This window comes from Pseudoliparis swirei, chromosome 2 (assembly GCF_029220125.1).
Source record: "Pseudoliparis swirei isolate HS2019 ecotype Mariana Trench chromosome 2, NWPU_hadal_v1, whole genome shotgun sequence".
In the NCBI taxonomy this organism is placed as follows: domain Eukaryota; kingdom Metazoa; phylum Chordata; class Actinopteri; order Perciformes; family Liparidae; genus Pseudoliparis; species Pseudoliparis swirei.
Window position 1 is genome coordinate 18,292,002 of NC_079389.1, and position 20,753 is coordinate 18,312,754.

General features: G+C 43.5%; 1 protein-coding gene across 1 annotated transcript; it reads right to left on the minus strand.

Annotated features, from left to right (window-relative positions):
* Positions 1 to 3,710: 3,710 nt before the first annotated feature.
* Positions 3,711 to 20,233, minus strand: epsti1 (epithelial stromal interaction 1). The gene is made up of 10 exons (XM_056431752.1): positions 20,022 to 20,233; positions 17,631 to 17,689; positions 17,449 to 17,532; positions 17,257 to 17,330; positions 16,761 to 16,844; positions 13,583 to 13,656; positions 11,314 to 11,398; positions 7,129 to 7,196; positions 6,777 to 6,949; positions 3,711 to 4,721 (listed from the first exon to the last, which is right to left on the minus strand). Exons 1-10 carry the CDS (start codon positions 20,177 to 20,179, stop codon positions 4,588 to 4,590), a joined length of 993 nt encoding a protein of 330 aa, XP_056287727.1. The 5' UTR covers positions 20,180 to 20,233; the 3' UTR covers positions 3,711 to 4,587.
* Between the last annotated feature and the right edge of the window lie 520 nt (positions 20,234 to 20,753).

The following is a 20,753-nucleotide window of genomic DNA, read 5'->3' on the forward strand; positions in this document are numbered from 1 at the left end:
TTAACATGCTAATGTTGCACAACAGCTTGTAGGATTTTAATGTCTTTGGTTTTATGGTCAGGCAGAAACAACCAGCCTGAGGGTTGGAAATCTGTTAGCAGTCCTGCTTATGAATGTGTCAGCTGCTTTCTGAGCTGATCAGCTCTCCAGAGGGCAATTAGTAATCAAGCTGATGATTCATATTTATTACTATGACAATAAACATGAAGTCTGACACTTGAGTGTTTTATTTCCCTCTACAGATGATCTTCAGGGGGAACTGAACCGAACACCGAGCAACAACATTACCGGGAAGGAATCCCTGCAGGACGAATAGGAAGTGCACACACGAGTGTGAATGCACCAGTGTGGCCGTATACCTGCTGTGTATGAGCACAAGGTAGATGACAATTACAGAGTGTGTACAAAGAAAACACCAGAGCAACACACACACACACACACACACATACAATGACACAAATAGGCTGTTGTGGTTCTTTGCTTCTGCTTGATTCCATCTGACATACAAAACTACCACGATAACACTAGTGTGTGGAATTGCGCTATATCTATATATCTATATTAGGGCTGTGAAACGATTAACATTTTTAATCGGATTAATCACAGGTTTTTGTGGATTAATCATGATTAATCACATATTACCGATATTCTCGTATATTTTGTGAGAACATAGAGATTTATGACAAAAGACGGATATATACATTTATACATTCTTCTATACAATGGTGCTGCAACTCAGCAGTTATTTAGCAGTTTTCTTCCATATGGAACATAAATACATCTTCATCCTAAACAGAATGTTTAACTCCTGTGTTACCTTTCAAAAATTTGACCCATCAAATGTTTAATGTCGGTTTTCTTTAAATTCAATTGACCCCCAGGCTTTTTTTGTTTGTCAAACATATCAGAAATATCAACTTTTTATTGATTTAAAGGGCTATTTAGGTAGTCAACAAACAAACATAAAGTACACACTTAAACTTGGGAAGCAAGATTAATTCTAATAATTTTCTGGAGGTTTTAATTGCTGGGTCAAATTGACCAAAGGGTAAAATATGTTAGTAAATGTAAAGGTAACAGGAGGGTTAAACAGAGCATTTTTCTTTGTTTTGTCACAACTCCACCATGAACAATACAATCTAAAAAGGGGACAGATTGACAAGACTTTTTTTTTTTTTTTTCTGCCGCGCGCGGCGCGCGCACCGAGCTCTGGCGGATCGATATAAGTGTTAACGCGAGACAGAAATGACATGCTGCTGTGGATACAATCAACAACAGACGTTTAATTTAATAAAAGAACAAAGACGTGCTATAGAGAACATGTCAGGGGCGGGGCCATTTTTTTTGTCATGCGCGATCTACCAACACGCCGCGCGACGCTGGCAGTCGTCGACGACGTGTTGTTGAGACCCCTATCTAGAAGTAGAAGTCGTAACAAAGTTTCGAGGTGAACCTGCGGAAGAAGGATCACCGATGAACATGAAGACCTGCATGAGAGCGGACAGAGTTCAGATTGAAGTGGTGTAGCCTATTGGAAGCTCATTTTGCAAGTGACTTTTTTTTCGTCCCGACGACCAACAACAGACGGATTGGAAGCTCATTCTGCGCATGCGTTAAATGCGTTTTAAAAAAAAACTAGTTAAACCTGTAATTGAATTAACTGAGTTAACGTGTTATTTTTCACAGCAAAACTGTTCCCCCTTATTAACCCTGTGGTCTGATGAGGTGAATCCTGTTATACGTGTGAACAAACACGACGTGTCGTTGAAGTGTTGCACTTGTGCCTTCCTACGCTTCTCCTCCACGTGCGTCCGTGTAAAAAAAATCGAAAAAAGGGGATTTCTTTCCAAAATAACTCGGTGAACCTGCTCCCTGGAGCCAGCCACGGATCTGCTGTCCTGGATGCCAGAGCTGTTTCCATTGTAGCTGATTGAGCTGTAAGAGATCCACGCGGCCCGAGGAGACATCATGCGATACCTTCCCACGCCCGCGTGTCTCATCGGCTCACCGACCAGAGCTGCACTGTATTGATTAGGCGACGGAGAAGTGGTGTTTCCCCTCCTCCACCCACACACCGTCACCCAGCCAGTTCACTTCAAGGGGTTTCCCTCTGTACTCGATAGCGGTGCACATCTGAATCGAATGATTCCCCACCCACACTGAACTCTACTCTACAATAACTACATGTTTTTTTAAATTATTCTTACTTTAGTCACCCAAATAAATCTGCTCTCCTAAAAATGTCATAATACAAACTGCGGAATGATATGAAACAGCTAATAATATAAATACCATTGAGTGGTAACATTGGTTCCCCAGAAGAATGCGACTGTTATCGTGTTTCATTAACAATATATAATGTATTAGTTGTTTAGGATTTATTACTTTAGATATATTTTTTAATTGTTTGTTTTCTCCAGTCGACAAACCTCCGGGTTTGAAAAGTGAAGTGAAGCCAGTGAAGTGCCTTGAACTCGCATTTCTTCTTCAGGCCACCAGGGGGCGACTCCTCTGGTTCTATAGAAAATTACTCTACTTCTCTCTTGATTTATTCCCTCAGTAAACATTGTAAACATGAGTTCATGGTCTCGATCTCTAGTTTCAAATCTTCTTCAACACAACTATTCTGTACATATACAATGTGGTTTTCTCCCCTTGTATCCAGGCCTCATGCTACGCAATGCTACGCTAAGCTATGCTAATTACCTTCTGGTTACAGCGCCATACCATGCAGACATGGCAGTGGTATTCTCCACAATGTCACGGTTCTTTTAACCCATTAAATACGACATTGCCGTGACACAGAAGCGTTTCTTCTCTGCAGCGGGCCTCATCAACAAGGCCCAGGACCCCCTTCCCACTGTCATCTCTGGATACATAGCACATGTTCTTTGAGACTTCATACTGGGAACTTTTGCACACGGAAATCGCTGATCTTCAATGTTGAAAGTCATATTATACATATTTTTTTAGTATATTCAAAATATTTCACTGTACATTGTTCTATTCTATTTGTTTTTCTTTTTTAATAAACTTGCAAACATTTCTATATATATTTTTTTCTGTGAAGATGTGGTGCTGAGTGTACATTATTGAGAAATAATTACTTTTTTTGATTTTAGCAAATGGCTGCAATGAAACAAAGAGTGAACATTTTAAAGAGGTCTGAATACTTTCCGTACCAACTGTATACTTTTGTGTCTTGACTTTTGCTTGCTTTTATTTTGTATTCTCTCCTACTAAGCCTTTTGTTGTGCACCAAAACACTGAAAGGCAAATTCTTCGCGTGTGAAAACAAACTTCACATTAGACCGGATTCTAAAAAAAACAACTGATTACTTCATTTTCTAAGCCCCGATTTGTTTTTAAAGAATTGAGGCTCACGCGCAAAGACATTTGCTCGATGACATCAGAAGTAAAACGGCTCCTGCATGACTTAATACCGAAGTAGGAGGGGCTTTCTGGTCCCCTGCGCTGAGAGGCCCCTTTGTTCTCTGTGGCCTCGGTCAGGTGATGAGCACCTCTGCTGCCCGGCATCAGTGTTGCTAGGAGGCCGACATCTACAGCTTCAGAAGCTCTGTGCCAACTGCCCACCTGGAAACGCCACCCTGTTCCCCTCCCGCTTATGAAAGAGAAAGCTTGGACACACAAACCCGGAGCGTTTGTCACGGGATGTCGTAGCGAGAGCGAGAGAGGACCCAAAAGCCGACAACTTCTTCCAAAGAAATATTTAATTCTCCACTTAGAGGTTACACACATCAACAGTATGACAAACTAAACATTACGAAGCCACCCTGGGGAATGAGAGGAACAGGGTTTAAATACACGGGCAGGCGGAGGTGATTGGACATCGGGGAACGAGACACAGGTGGACACAATGAGGGCGGGGCCAGTAATCACACAGGTGGAAACAATCAGGACCAGGGCAGACAATCACAGGGAGACAGATGACACAAGGACTTCAAAATAAGACACAAAACAAGACAGAAACTCCGGGTCATGACAGCGTTCACAAGAAGCTGTTTTATTGAAGTCCTCCAAAGCTTTCGTGCTCAAAACCTTTTTCGTGCAGAAAATCCCATTTGGATATTTAAAAAATCTTTTGTTGTCCCGAAGAATCCTGCAATAGATACGTCCCATGTGACTTTGATTATAAGACAAACAAAAAGCATCACGTATGTGGGGAGAGCTCTCTTCCATCTGCGCACACGGTTTTGATTAAGCGTCCCGCATATGATCTGACGATTGTGAGTCACGACGATGACCTTCAGCTAAACTGGCGAAAACGAACATCAATTCAACTCTTCGTCAGGGCGAAGGCCCGACGTGACTCACGAGTGCATGCAGACAGATACAAGACAGCAAGCGCGCAATGATTAATGGCTTAATCAAACACAGATTAAAAGCAGCACTCGCTGCTCTGTAGGTATATGTTTGATGCAGCTTTCAGCGTTTACATCCACCGCCATAGTCTTTATCCTCGTGAACGCTGGTTATAATTTTCACTTGGCTCAACCCCCCCCCAAGTGTCAAACTCAATATTAAGAGAGAGACGGTCCTCCCATTTAAGCACGCATAACATTTAATTCAACGTATATTCAGCAGTGTGAAGGCCTCCTCGTAATCGCTGTTGCATTGGTCCAGGATGTCCTCCAGGAAGGCCCTGTTGTAGTCTGGAAAGCTGGTCATCAATTCCTCCAAGGCCCAATCATAATCTGGATCTGGAAAGCACACAGGAAAGAAATCATCCTCATGGATCCCACTTTATTAATCATTGTTCCCGTGAGGCCCTTGTTGAAAAGACGTCTCTGTGATTGTCATGCTCATGCCCAGCAGTGGGACACATGTTTTAATCTTTTCTTGTTGGGGTTGAGCTATCTTATTTGGTTGAATATTTGCACACACATGATCTGTGAGGCAATCCCCAAAATGCATTTTGTTTCATTAAAAAAATCCACTTCAATGAGAAGGAAAAAAAATACTGCAGTCACATCTTTCAGGCGGCTTGGAAGCTCTTCTTTCTGACCACTTTGGCATCTCTTCCATTCAGCGAGCCACATCGTCTGGAATCAGACGCCCGGTGTCTTCTCCCGGCCGCAGGCTGCTCCGGTTCAAATGCAGGCCTAAGCAACAGCGAGGGACGGACGAGATCGTGCAGGAGATTGGCTCCGGGAGTCGTGACGGACGGCACGGAAAGATCCCATCAGCCTGCTGGCGGAACACAGACCGGAGGTGGCGGACGCAGCCCGACGGGGATCGAAGATATTGTGGGATTCCGACATGCAGGATTGTACCCGCAGCACCGGCAGTGCCAGGATGGAGGGTTTGAGATGCTCTTGGGTAATTTATCTTGACGCTCGCACTTGTGTAATGGCCCCGCTGTGGCTTCTGGTCGGATGGACAGATAAGAGCCGTGCTACCAGACACAGGACGGGTCATGCACTGCAAAATACGTGATTTTTTGACCGACCTCTTTTGAAAGTTCATTTCGACAGACAAGAAAAAGGCATGAATTTAATTGGACTCTAACTTGTCACTTAGATGTCACTTTAAGGGCACGTATCATTAACAGCTGTACTTGTGCACATGCATCTATACACCTGGAGTGCCTAAAAAATAAAAAAAAGCCGCAAACTGAGAACATGGCTGCCTAGCTCAGAAAACAGGTGATTCAACAAGCCAATCAGATTTGGCTCCACTTCCTTTGTCACATACTGTACATGCTCACAAGAAAATACCAATCCTCATCTGAGTATCTCCACTCAAGAGACGACTGGGCTTCTTTTTGGGAAGGGGACTTAAAGAGACGGGCGCTAAAACGGAGCGTTACAGACAGAGGGGTGAACACAGGCATATTCAGATTGACAGTATGAGTAAAATAATAGTTATTTTAGATTGTTTGACATTAAAGCATGTACAGATGTCCTCGTGGTGAACCCAAACCCAAGCATGAACCTGAAAAGGAGCACAATGTGTCCCATTTAAGTGCCATAAGAGTCCAGTTTTCAATATTTTGATTATAACGAGCATTAAAAAGTGAAACAAGGGGAAGAATAAATTATAGAAAGAAGGAGTGACGCATGCAGACGTGCAGCAGCAGTAAACTGTTAAGAGCAGCAGGTAATGGTGTTCAGGTTGAGTTCTTGCCTCTGTTGTGGCAGCCAATCAGCTATCACACTCGGTATGTGAAGCCGGGCCAAGTGTCGACGGACGGGAATGTTCTCGTTTGGCTGCAGGCCGAGAGTCTGTCAATATGGCCACGATTCCAGAGAATTGTCCTCTATGGACAGGAGCCAAATTACATTCAGTGTGTTATGTGTGTGAGCGTGTGTGTTTGTGTGTGTTTGTGTGTGTGTGTGTGTGTGTGTGTGTCAGGCTTTTATTGTATGCCCGTGTTCTCCGTTTCCCGTCTACAAACTACAGTTAACATGCGTTTTCTTCTTTTGGGTTGATCCCTAGCACGTACAGGTTTATGTCCAGGAGGAGGAGAGATACTTTCTTACACACTCGTAGACACAAACAGAGGTTTCCCAACAACCTACAAGTATCAGCAGGATTTGAATGCTGGGAGCGACAGTATCACTGCGTACCGCGCATAACTTCCTGCCTCCACGAGGCGTGTGAATCCTTTGATTCAACCGTCTTCCTTCTGAGAAGGGATGAGGTGGGCAACTCTTGCCACATGTGAGATTTAGGTTCAGTTAACCAGCGTTGAGCCGGACGAAGAACAAATCAATATAAAGGCGCGAGAAACAGCTGACGGACTCTCCGCTCACCGGCATCATCTGTCCAGCAGTCGGAGGAGCTCTGATCTGGGTGTTGGTTCAGCTGAGCGGGGGGCCGTTGTTGTCCAGGGGGGTTCGACGGCTGGTGTCCAAAACCCTCCTTTGTCTCCTTCTCGCTCCCCCCGGGCTGACCCTCGAGATTGTCCAGAAAGGCTTGGTTCACCCTGTTAAGATAGAATGAATCAAGCTCACGATGAACTTTATAATGTTGCACGCCGGCAGGCTCTAAATGGCAGTGAGCGGCAGCGGGGGGGGGGGGGGGGGGGGTTCTGTCTGGCTTAGAGACAGAACCATAATTGAATATAACATATACCAGTGTGTATACTATACATGTTGCACATACCTCCTGTGATCCTGCTGTACGTCTCTACCTTTCGACTCCTCTCTCTGGTTACCCTCCACGGCCTCGCTCTGCCCCCCAAAAAAAGTTGATTCAAAATATGAAAGATAGCTTCGGGTTTTTTTGCCTTTTGGAAACTGTGAAATACATGCATTGTGATTGAGCAGCGTAACCATCAGAGGTCTATATTTAACATGAAAAAACTCCACGGGTGCCTTTGGCGGCTCTGCTGAATGTCAGGTATTTGGAGATGCTACATCGAAGCAGATAAGATCGCTCTGTAAGGATCAGGGCGTGGGAACGAGTGACACCCAAAGCAAAATAGTCATATATGGCAAAGCAAACGCATGAAATACGTATGAACAAAGCACAATCTGAAAATGCTGAGCAGAGCAAAGAGGAGGATTGCAGTAAGAGTGTGAGCATAATATCAGCAGCATATGCAGAATAATACTGAAATGTGAAAACAAACGGTGACACCCTAAATAAAGAGATAGATGGCCAAATGAAACACAGGAGGTGGAGGTTCAAAAAGTTTGTTTCTTGGCTTGTGCAATAACCAGTTCTGTTGAATCAGTTATAACGCAGCGTGTCCGGGTCGAGAACTTGGTAACATGTTGAATAGCCAATTTCTCAAAGAACATTTAAATAACTCAAATATAAACTGAATTATGTTTATTTTATTTAAAAGTATGAATCTCTTTATTTTCTGTCTCAATGTGTTACTGTGTGTGTTCCACCGGGAAACAAGAGACTTCTTGTCACGACTTCTCCACCTTAATAGTTGTATTTATCCTGTCTGCTTAATGAACTCTCCTGTCATCCTCACCTGATTGTCTCTCATTCCCTTCACCTGGTCCTCATGCCCTTCTCACCTGCAGCCCATCCCCTCATTAGCCCCTCACTTCCACTTGTCCTCTGCCAGATTGTCTTGTGTGTCCTTGCCAAGCTCTCCAGTAAATTGGAAATACTAATTCTGATCTGCCTGTTCCGACCCTGTTTGCCTGTTTACCCGACTTAAAATTTTTGCCTGCCCCCTTTTTGGATTTGTTGCCCTATTGGACAGACCACCTGGTTTTGACTCTGCCTGAATTGACAAGTAAAGATCTTCCTCCCGTATACCTGTTTCCGAGTCGTGCTTTTGGGTACGAGTACCTGTAACCCTCACACCTATTTATTACTGTAACTGACTGCTTTCTATTTCTTTCTCCACCATAGTTTGACCCACGGTCTCTCTCTCTCTGCTGTTGTGTCTCGGGGGGGGGGGGGGGGGGGGGTCAAGGAGGTGATTATTTAGGATGGCACAAGAGAAAGAAGGAGCACAGAGCCCACCTGTGTGAGCGCTCTGTGCTCCCATCAAAGCTGAGCATAAAATCTCCCGCTCAGACACACACACACACACCCACACACACCCTCCCACAAATAGAGGATATGAAGGGGAGATCAATCTGTCGTATGGAGTGATTGCAGAAGGAACAACAGATCCCAGGGTCCCAGTAAAAAACACATCAAGATGTTTGACAGCCGCAAGCTTTCAACTTCTAATCGGTGACGTCTCTCTGGGAGAGCTGCAGCCTGGGAGAGTCTGAGAGAGGAGAGGAGAGGGAGAGGCAAGGAAATGAGAGAAGAGGGAAGGAAAGACAATTAGAGGAAAGGAGAGGGATGTAAATGGGAAAAGAGGAGACGGAAGCAGCAGGAAGTGGATGGCCGGAAATGAATAACGGAAGGAAATACATTCTAAGGTAAAAGGGTAAGAAAAGGAATAGAGGCATGGAAAGGATGTGAAAGGAGAGAAGATTAAAGAAGATAGGACAGGATGAGAGGAGACAAAACAGGCAAGTTCAGGCAAGAAGACAATAAGGCGAGAAAGGAAAAGGAAACAATGAAGGAAAGACGAGAAAAGAAGAAGGGAGAGGAGGAGGCAGGAGATGAGATGAGTGGAGACGAGAAGACGGGCGACGAGAAGACGTCATCGGCGAGGAGACAAAGCGAGTTGAGACAAAGTGAGATGTGGAGGCGAAAGTCTCTGTTGCTGTCTGTTACCCTGGAATCACCCAGTGAACTGTGTAATCCATTTAACTCATCAGTGTGTGTGTGTGTGTGTGCGTGTGGGGGTGTGGGTCACACCATAAAACAAGAGACTTCTTTCTTCCTGTAACTGACTGCTTTCTGTTTCTTTCTTCACCAGTTTGACCCAAGGTCTCTCTCTCTCTCTCAAATACACACACACACACACACTTATGTCTGGTGAAAACGAAGAGAGACCAAGAGCACAATGATGAGAAAAAGCCCAGAAAGAAAACATTTCCTCCGTCCACCGAGGGAGCTGCGTGTGCAGTTTTAACAGCGCTGTCCGTCACCACAGAATCCGCTCGCAGCCGGATAGTGTGGAGTGGACAGTGTGTGTGTGTGTGTGTGTGTGTGTGTGCTCTCGGGGCGGTTTCCTGCACACTCTTCTTCTCCTCTGGTGAAACATCACTGTCAGACACGAAGCCGGGTGGATGAACTATTAGCACCGCGTCAGACAGAAGCTGTCAACAGTCTCCGATGAATCCATTTTCCGAGCTAAAAATACCTGCGACCTCTTCGTATTTAGGATTTACAGCAGCTATTGAGTCGAACATTCATTATAGCCGCAGCTACCCCCCCCCCCCCCCCACGCACACACAAAAAAAGATTGGCACTAAGAGGAAAGATATTCGAAACGAGGGTTGCCCTCTTTTGCACTGACGTGCCGTGTGATTGGCTGTCGGGGAGCTTGGGTTTCCCCCAGGTTCTTGTTCTGTGTTCTGTCCTCTGTCGTGTTTTGTCTCCGTCTCTGCTCAGCGTGAACTCTGGGAAGTCCCTTGAACTCCGCCGTCCACTCGTTCCCTCCCAGGAAAACAAACATGCAGAGAGGAAGAGAGGCTGAGAAGAGGAAGCGGTGAAAACAAAAAGAGAGGGAAAGGAGATGACAGACCGACGGCATCCAGAGGCAAGGGAGAGGAAGACCAGTGGCCTCTTCTTCGGTGTATTTACACTTCCTTTTTCCACGACCATGAGCCTGCTGTGCTGCTGTGTGCCCCGGCTCTGACCAGGAGATAATTACAGGGGGATCTTGCTCCTCACCCCGCCCGGCCTACTGGGGATACCGCTCAATACCCGGCGCGGCCCCCGCACGATGAAACCTCCGCACCCCGACAGTATTTATTCAGGAAACAAAGGCTTACAAAGGCAGATTGTATTGGTGCGAACTACCACAGGGCTTCAGACCCTGACCCCTAAAGCCACAGATGCGAGACTCAACACTGAACCCTGGAACTCGGAGAGCAAGCATGTGACTGACCGTGTTTACATGCATTCGAATATCTGTCTTAGTCGGACTGAAATCGAATTATCCGTTTCATGTAAACACCTTTGTTCGACTATGTGCGGTCCGACTACGATCCGATTAACACCCCTGGATAACTCGATCCGATCCGGTTGATAATTCGACTATCGCGGCATGTAACGGTGAATTGGATTAGGAACTGGACTTTGCGTCTTTGCGCATGCTTGAGATCCCGCCGCCCTCCTCCCCCCTCCCTCCCATGTCGTGACCCGGAAGTTGAAAAGAGACGATAATGTCACTATTAACATCATGCAAGAATAGTAGAGGGATGTAGCTTCGCCTTGCTCTCTGTTCGCCATCTTTCTTGAAATGTTGATGTTGTTGTTGTTGGTCGTGGTGAAGAGGTCAAGCGGAAATGGCTGTATCACCACGAGTTGTAATGAAAACAGCGCCGCCTATCGTATCGGATATGACATGCTTTCAAAGGCCAATGATTTGAATTACTCACTGCCATGTATATTGGGATAACAGCAGATCCCCCAAAAGAGAGCAGAGTCCGACTAAAGCAAGATTCGAATTATACCATCATGTAAACGCACTGACTTGAGTGTGTGAGTGTGTGTGTGTATGTGTGTGTGTGCGTGCCTACATCATAGAAACAGAACAGGAGCAGAATGGACATCGTTTCTGCTCCAAACTAACCGCAATATATTGATAAATAAATGGGAATGTCCGTCCTACGCCTGTTTTTATTCCTAGGGTCTACATGCACACGGGTTGATGCCGTATGTGTAAACAAAACATGTGAAAGCACATACAAGTGCGCACACACACTCACACACACACACACACACAGTAGGTGGTGGTTGCATGCTTACCCTGGATGACGTGTGCGCTGCACAGCTGGGTGCCGGTGGACCTGAGGCTGTCCTCTCAAACCTCTGCAGAAAGAGCTCGGTCTTCCTACAACGAATACACACGTTACATTGCCCGTCTTGCAGTTACACATTTCTAAAAGACAAACGTGGAAACACACACACACACACACACACACAGATACATAAGGTATGGAGGAGTCTTTGTTTACTCCACAGATGCTCCGCAGGCCTCGGATACTGACAGTACTGGATTCCCACAAAGTTGACCAAGGTTGACGCCGCGCTCCCCGTGTGAAGAGCGGCGCTGTCCCGCTCCGGCTCCTCAGCCCCGTTCCTTAAATCCCTTCATTGTTTCTTCAGGTTCACACATCGGTCTGCTGTCTCTTGTCTTTGTTTCTTTTGTAAGGAAGCCAGAGATGCTACTCGACAGGCCATTTAATATTCCAAAAACATCTCGACTGTCGGCGTAATGGATTCAGAGTGGTCTGCTGCACTGTTGGAGAATACAGCATGGAAACCTTGTGCAGACGGAGGAAACTCTAAATCATCATTATGTGTACTTTCAATATATTATCCAAAATCCCACGTCATTTCAGAGGGGCACTACACTGTTTTTACATGTCAAAGTCAGTTCACTCGTCACGGAGAGTGCTACTCAGTGTGAAAACAGTTGTAATGTCCTCTGTGGCTGCAAAGGACCTGAAGTACTCTAATCGAGATCACCCAGGTATTCGGTATTAATGTTATTTAAAAAGATAATGTCAATTATAATCTAATCTATATTTTCTGTAATGCAATTAAAAACAAAAAATCATGCATTCTGGATTCATTACAAAATCAACTGAAAATATTGCTTTTATTTCCAGAATGCATGACATTTTTGTTTTTTAATTGCAAAAAAAAAGAAAAAACTCATTCACAATATTCTAGACAATCTTCCTATGAGAAATGAAGAAGTGATTACTTTCGGACCCAGACATGGACATCCTACTGACCTTTCCTCTAGCGCTACCAGCAGGTTTAAAGGTGGCTTTGAGTTTGGGTAAAGTTACAAATAACATCAGCAGTAGGATGTAGTGGCAGATTGCAACCAACTGAATTTCCCACGGCTCATCCTCCCTTTCCAAGTCCGTGGTCGTCACGTGACCGCAGTGCCACAAGCGTGGAGAAACATGGCGGTGCAACACGGGGGACTCCGTGAAGAGAAGCTGCTCCTTATGTCGCTATGAAGGACTCAGTCCAAGGAAAACACAACAATTCTTAATCTCCGATGTTTATAAACTAATGAAAATATACACTACCGTTCAAAAGTTTGGGATCACTTAGAAATGACTTTATTTTTCAAAGAAAAGCACTGTTTTTTCAATAAAGATAACATTAAATTAATCAGAAATACACTCTATACATTGTTAATGTGGTAAATGACTATTCTAGGTGGAAACGTCTGGTTTCTAATGAAATATCTCCATTGGTGTATAGAGGCCCATTTCCATCAACTATCACTCCAGTGTTCTAATGGTACATTGTGTTTGCTAATCGCCTTAGAAGACTAATATCTGATTAGAAAACCCTTGTGCAATTATGTTAGCACAGCTGAAAACAGTTATGCTGGTGATATAAGCTATACAACTGGCCTTCCTTTGAGCTTGAAGTTTGAAGAACAAAATTAATACTTCAAATATTAATCATTATTTCTAACCTTGTCAATGTCTTGACTATATTTTATATTCATTTGATGAATAAAAGTGTGATTTTTCATGGAAGACACGAAATTGTCTGGGTGATCCCAAACTTTTGAACGGTAGTGTAGTTGTGAATATTATATTACATTTCTGCTAATACATTCCCTTTGAATGTGACACACGGGCCCTTTATCAGGTTAGTCAGCACGTTAGCACTGCTGTGCAGCCTCAGAGTCACTAGCAGGGTTGTAGACAACTTGATGGAGGTGCACCTTCAATGAGGACTCGCCAGAAAATCATTTCTTATTTTACACGACCAGAAAAACTAGTCTACTAAGACTACTTCCAAGATTGAAAAGGTAATCAGAGGTGAAGCCTTTCTTCACGATTCCCCTGATATGCTGATTTGGCTTTCACTGCCAACAAAAAAGAAATCCAGAGATAATTATAGGTCAGACATCGGGCGCTTCCTCTGGAGAGATCTGGGTATTGTGACACCCGATGCTGCAGAGCAAGAAAGAACACAACACACAACAACAGAATACAGCACAGTGACGAGAGCCGAGGGAACCTGATCCGGGGCTGACCTGGAGTGATCCTGGCTGAGCTGCTCCCTCCTCCTCTGCTCATCCTGCTGCTTCCTCTCCTCCAGGCGCTCAGCCTGCGATGCATCACAGACAGCAGTCACACCACAGCACACGCCCGGATGCCACCATGCAACGATGTGCATGTATATATATTAGTGCTGTGAAAATTAACGCGTTAACGCGTTACGATTAAATTACGGGATTAATTAGTTAATTTTTGTTTACGCATTTAACGCATGCGCAGAATGAGCTTCCAATACACCACTTCAATCTGAACTCTGTCCGCTCTCATGCAGACGGTCTGTTCATCGGTAATGATCCTTCCGCAGGTTCACCTACGGAAACCTTGTTACGACTTTTACTTCCTGTAGATCAGGGTCTCAACACGTCGATCGCGACCTGCCAGTCGATCGCGGCGTAGTGTCGGTAGATCGCATGACATTAAAAAGATTGGCCCGACCCCTGACATGTTCTCTATAGCACGTCTTTGTTCTTTTATTAAACTAAACGTCTGTTGTTGATCGTATCTCCACAGCAGCATGTCATTTCTGTCTCTACGTGTCGTGTTAACATTTCTCGGCTCTCCGTCTCGCACGCCGCAGAGCTGTGTGTGCGCGCGCATCGGGACCGAGCAAAAAAAAAGTCACTTGTCAATCTGTCCACCTGTCCGGGCCGGTGAGGTTTCCCGTGTTGAGTCACATGAAGCCGCAGGCTCCACTCCTGGTGGTGCCCTTCCGTCAATTCCTTTAAGTTTCAGCTTTGCAGCGGTGTCCCCGCTGTCCCTTTCATCATGGCCCCAGTTCATGAAGAAAACCCACGTTAGTTTGCCTCAGCAGCTGATAAAGGAAGACTAGAGGCCTTTAGATTGTATCATGGTGGAGTTAATGGTTGACAAAAAAGAGAAACATTTTTTGTTTAAACGTTCTGTTTAGGATGAAGATATATTAATGTTCCATATGGAAGAGAACTGCTGAGTTGCAGCACCATTGTGTAGAAGAATGTATACATGTATATATCCGTCTTTTGTCATAAATCTTTATGTTCTCACAAAAATATACCGAGAATATCGGTAATATGTGATTAATCATGATTAATCCACAGAAACCTGTGATTAATTTGATTAAAATTTGTAATCGTTTCACAGCCCTAATATATATATATATAATAGAGACAAAATGACATGCTGCTGTAGAGACGACAAGCAACAGACGTATTGGAAGCTCATTCTGCGCATGCGTGAAAAAAAATTAACTAATTAATCCTGTAATTTAATCATAACGCGTTATCTTTCACAGCACTAATAGATCATTAATATATATATATAGTACATGTGTGTTATATTATATATGTTATACGGGCTGCAATTACTGCTAGAGTAACAAAGTGTTCTCTTGCACACTATTTACAGATGACGTTGACATACTTCTTCAAAAGTCATTGTGGCTGTCTGACATGAAAAACGCATCTTTCCAATTCACGATGATCATATTTGCATAAGAATAACTTTAAAAAATATATGTTTAACCTAAAAAAAAGCCTGTGGATAAACGAAATAATCAATTAATTCCAAGATACGGTTCAATCATGTTCACAAAATGAATAAAAAGTCCACGAGGCACATGTCTAAAGATGTGGTATTTAAAAAATATTGACGTAAACAAAATCTACAAGATCAAGCTTCTTCGGAAACATCCCTCAATTATACCTCATGTGATATGTTGTAAGATGACGCATCCAATTGTCTCAGTCCCGTTGTCATACAAGGAGATGGGATTCCCTTCCAGTCCTCTTTAATTGCACTGAATTTCTGGATGGAGACTAAAGCATTCGTCTCTGAATTATATTTTCATGTTGTGTTCAGCGCCGTGAGCCGTTACCGTGTGCATTTACGGCAAATCAAATCAGAGAGGCGTGCCGGGAGCAGGGATGAGCTGGAGCATTCTCAATGTTTGTGGTTTTGAACGCTTCATAATTTCCACCCCAAACCAAAGTGTATCGGGATGGATGCATGACCCAGAGGCGTGTTTCTGCCAGCCTCTTGTCAGACTAGTAAAGAAGTGGCTGTTTCACATGCGCCCCGGTCTTATTAGCTGGATTACCCGGGACATTCATAGAGGTCATGGTACTGTACGGTACTGGATCACTCAATTAACCACGATTAGACCGTACGCGGGGGCCAGGCGGCGGAGTGGAATGTGTCTGAGAGCCGAGTGGGGAGCCGTCGAGAGTCAGGGTGGCCCTGATGCCGGTGGGGTGTCTCAGGCGGATGCCTGACTCTACTGACATCTAGAGGCTAGAAAGGATATTGTCTCTCACTGATGGAAGACAAACTGGTGCTGTGCAGTGGGAGGGTGAAACATCTTCCTCCCACTACTCAAAAACACCACGACCAAAATGACTGAAATGTATGTATTTTGTTCGGTTGTGGTGTGTTTAGCACGAGGGGCCCACTGTCGAGGGTTCCCCACGCCTTCCTGCCTGTTGTACACTCAGTGTCCACTTTATTCGGTACACCTGTACAGTCTCATGCATGACAATCAAAACGTTGACTTACATTAATTAGCAGGCCAGTTCTTTTACAGAAAGGCTGAAGACTTTTCTTATTGAAGCTGTCTTTAAAAAAAATAATTGAATAATTATTTTAAAAGAGTATATTTATTTTTGCACAAGTCAACAATTACAAGTAGGAATTTCCCTCACAGAAGAGGTCTCGGTGTGACGTTTTCTGCTGAACTCCTGGACCATGATGCATACATGCAGCCATAAGTCATGCCACATTCTGAGTAAGTGGTGCAACTCTTCGCTGGAGAAACTCCCACTATTGCTCTGGCTCTTCCCACCGACTCTCACAGCCCGTGGCTGAGAGCAGCGCATTCCTGACATGGAACTCTGGGGTTTGTCAAAAAGAATTCTGGGAACTACAGGAAACCCCCGCGCCGACTGAAATACGGACAGATCGGAAGGGTCGAGGCTTCCATCGCCAATAACTCCCCAAAGGGTGTTAAATATATAAAATGTGTTTCCTCATATCGTGATGATAAGTGATGTAACTGAAATCTAAACAGAAGAGGTGGCAATTGATTTAAATTTTTTTTTTTTAAAGTACGATAAATTGAACAATGGTTTAGTTTAAAGGCCAAAGCACGCATCATTCTTGTTATTTCAATCTGGGTCTCACCTTCTCCCTCTGTATATCTTTCATCTTCTGGTACTCCTCCTCCTCCTCTTGTCTCTTCTTCCTGTCCGAATCTATCTTTTTCAGCTTGAAACGACAACAAAACATATTCAATATTTATTTGCAAGTCTGCCAATACAGAAAAGAAAAAGGATCCGTTATCCCCTCTGAAACATATTTACTGCATCCCTAAAATGCTGTGTTCAAATTAGGACTGGGCGATAAGGCCAAAATCCTCCATTATGTTCACAATATCAGTAATTTCATATCTCGATAACAACACACATCGTGAGATTCCATTTATTTCTGGTTATTCAATAAATATTATACACTGTATATTACGACATCTCAATGGACTTAATCACGATGTTCTTACATTGAAAATGATCATAATCGAATTATCGCCCGGCCCTGCTAAGTCTAATATTGCTGAGGTGTCTGTGAACCGGTTGACCTGGCCAACAGGACGTGTGGTCATACGGCAAAAGTCATGAAATACCATCTTCTGCTGTTTGGAGTAGCGTAAGTCTGTCTGCTGCCTCTCTCTGGCTTCAGACAATGTTGCGCTGCCACCTGGATAAAGTAAACGGCGCATTACCTGGTATCAGTAATGTGCAATGAGCAATAACCGAGAACAACGTTTTCTAAACGCTTGATGATGGTTTTTGCGTTGGGTGTGCTTCTGGTTTACCCAGCGTCTCTGGAGTCATGTGCACAGTGTGAACTCGGTTTGCCTCTTTCCATCGCTTGCAAGTCTCCTCTTCTTTCTGAACATCTAGAGCAACGCAGAGCGTCAGTACTTGGGGAAAGGAACTTCAAATGTTGTACGAAGATCAAGGTGATACGGGCAGGCGGAGGAGAGCGTCAGCCTACCTCTGAGGAGCTTGTCTCTCTTGGACTCATTTGGAGGGATCATGGTGTATCCGGCTGAGCTGAGACAGGGACAGAGACATAAAACAGCTCGTTAGGGGTCAAGCAGGCTGTAAAAAAAAGAAAATGTAGACTTAACTGCAGTAGGTCGCTGGAGATCTTGGCAAACTCCGCACTTTATCCTGGACACTTTAACCGGCTGAAATTTCACTTCGGTCACTGCCTTGCGTATGTATTTTGTTTCCTCTGTATATTTATTATTTTAGTATTGGTGTTTAGTATTGTTATTGTTTTTTGTGTTTTATCTTTATCTTTTATTAATGCTCTAATGTGCACCCGCTGCTGTGATCCTGCAATTTCCCCACTGTGGGACTGATAAAGTTATATCTAATCTAACGCCTGGTAAATAATATGTTTCGTCTTGTTTACCTATTCTCTGATTCGATATTTCTTGCTATAATCATATGTTGGTTCATTTCAAACCGTATTTGTGGGCTATAAACTTGTCGCCGTTGTTTGTACAGAAAAACAAAGACATTAAACTATTTTCTTGATGTAAAACAAGATGAAAACATCCTCATTTAGGGATAAATGTCCCTTGTTATTACAAACCCTTTGCTGTTCAATTGGCAGCATATGCTGGGTTATGTGTTATCTGTATGGATTATATGATATCCAATGAATGACACTGTGTAATATGCAAATGTATCAATTAGAATTATGGGATATATTCAGTGATTGTGGAAGAAATCCAGAAAACATCTGGATTCTGGTTATTGTTAGTCGGCTCCAGGGTGATGAGACCATCCAGTCTGGTCAACCACGACTCTGAAGTGTGTGAGGAGTCCTATCTTCAATTAAACAAATCCAAAACTAAAGACATGATAATTGATTTGAGGAAACATGCCCACACACACGAGGTCGTATCCATTCAGGGTCAGAAGGGGAATGTGTTGAATCCTACAAATATCTTAGACAATTATTGACCTAAAACTGAATTTTGATGCAAACTGTGAAGCCATGTGAAAAAAGGGGCACCGATGTTTCTTTTGTTTGAGGAAACTTTCATATTTTTTGTTTCCACATTGACAAAACCATGATGGACTTATTTTATCAAACTTTTATTGAATCAATTTGATCTTTTTATTTGGTGTCATGGTTTGAAGGCCTGTAAAAGGTTAAAGAATACACATGATTTCAGCTTCTTCCCTCTACACGGAGGTATTTAGTACTACGGTGCAGAACACAGCGGTTTCAAAAGTTTCGTTCCAGCCACTATCTTTCAGGTGAACAAATTATAACACTGATTTGTGGCTTTGTGTACTCTCATCATGTCTGTCTTCTTTTTTTTGTGTTGATTTGTAATGTTTGTGGAGATGAAAGCCTCACTGTCCACTGCGAACCAAGTCGACCAACGGGTACAAATGAAACAGCCTGAACCTGAACCTAAACATCAACCCCCACGAGCAGCCAGTGCGTCACAAGGCTTTTACTTCCTGCTTCGCTCTTTACGTCTTGCTGGCTTTCTCTGACGTACAGCGCCCTCTAGTGGCCTTAGTGGTGACATTACTTTTGTATCTGCTCAGGTGAGGGTTATTATGACCCGAGAGATAAATCCGAGTTTTTCAAACTATTTTATACAAAGTATTCTGATGAACTCAGCAACATTTAATTTTTAATAAATTTTTTTTTATAAGGCACCTTTCAAGGCACTCAAGGTCTTTTACACACTAAGATGTAACAAAATCACGATAACATTGCTTTACTTGAGTATTTGAGTAAAAGTGTGTTACACATTCCACAACATGATGGTATTATATATAAAAGTATACACCATCATTCAGTTTATAAAACGTGATATATTAAAAAGCTGCTTTCATGAGAAACTAAAACATCCTAATATAGTTTTCTGCCTTCAACTGAGATAAGGAAACTGAAAGTAAAAAGCTCCAAGCAGCTGTTGTTTATCAAATAAACATAACATTACTGTTGCGTTGAAGTTATAAGTAATGTTTCTATAATCTTTTATTTTTCCAGCCAACGATTCAATTTAATGTTAAAAAACGAAGACACTAAAAATGTCCCTTAAGTCAGAGCTCACGTTTGTGGTTCTTTAAGACAATTGGGATTTCCGGTAAACAGTGAAGGCACCATTTCCCACTCGTCATGTGAAACGAAAGTGAAAGTCAGGAGCATTATTATTTATTTTATTATAGAGTCCATACAACATGAAACATGCACTATTCCGTAATAAAAGCTTCATTAACTCGTGACATGTTACACTAACTGAGTTCCGCCTCGCGCTCGCTTTGAAGCGTTTACTGACCTCGTCTATTGTGTGTGTCGGTATTAAAAACCCAGCAACACGTCAGTGTCACGTCGTGTTAAACTCACTACTGCGGCTCTCTGCCGGTCGGCTGTGGGTTCCCGCTGTCAGGTGAGTCCCGGTTCGGATCCTCAGGTGTCCGCTCACATCGGGGTTCTCCTGACGGGCCGCCGCTGGAGGGGACTCGGTTGGGCTGTTTGTTTGCGTCTCTTTGGTTGTGCTCCATTGTCACACCGTCACCGCCCGGTTCAGAGACACCCGGAGAGACCCACGCAGATAGTAAGTTGTGCTGCGGTCCTGTCGCTGTCAGCGGATATATGACAGCTGGAGGTGGGAGGACCTAGTGCAACAGCGCCATCTGCTGGTGAAGATAGGTGTGGCGCTAAAATAATAATACATAAATAAATCTCAATAGCACATGACATGTTTTTCAGCTGATCTTGTGTTTCTTGTATTGCTCATATTCCTGTATTGCTGCACAGAGAAGTTCATTCTGTGATCTATTCAAATCTTTTTGTTGTTGTTACACTCGAGGTGTTACCTGCTTGCATAGTGTATTACTGTGGAGCTTGTACAGTGTAATAGTCAAATTAATTCATATTTTATCAAATTGTTTTGTAGTTTATGACTGCAACATTGCATCATTACCAAGTATCCATCTACATGAATGATTACGCACCTATGAACACATCCCACCCTCAAATATGGCTGATTTAAACAAGCTTGAATTAGAGAATATGATTATTAATTAAAGTATTAATTATAGCAGCTTCCTGTTTCATTTTACATTGTTATGCCTA

What these genes read in the sequence shown, in the direction of transcription:
- epsti1 (XM_056431752.1), bottom strand. Translation starts at nt 20,179, where the DNA reads ATGGAGCACAACCAAAGAGACGCAAACAAACAGCCCAACCGAGTCCCC. An exon ending in GTACAGCAGGATCACAGGAG is followed by an intron (nt 6,950 to 7,128) that starts GTATGTGCAACA and finishes CTATCTTAACAG; the next exon opens with GGTGAACCAAGCCTTTCTGG. An exon ending in CTGCTGGACAGATGATGCCG is followed by an intron (nt 4,722 to 6,776) that starts GTGAGCGGAGAG and finishes TGTGCTTTCCAG; the next exon opens with ATCCAGATTATGATTGGGCC.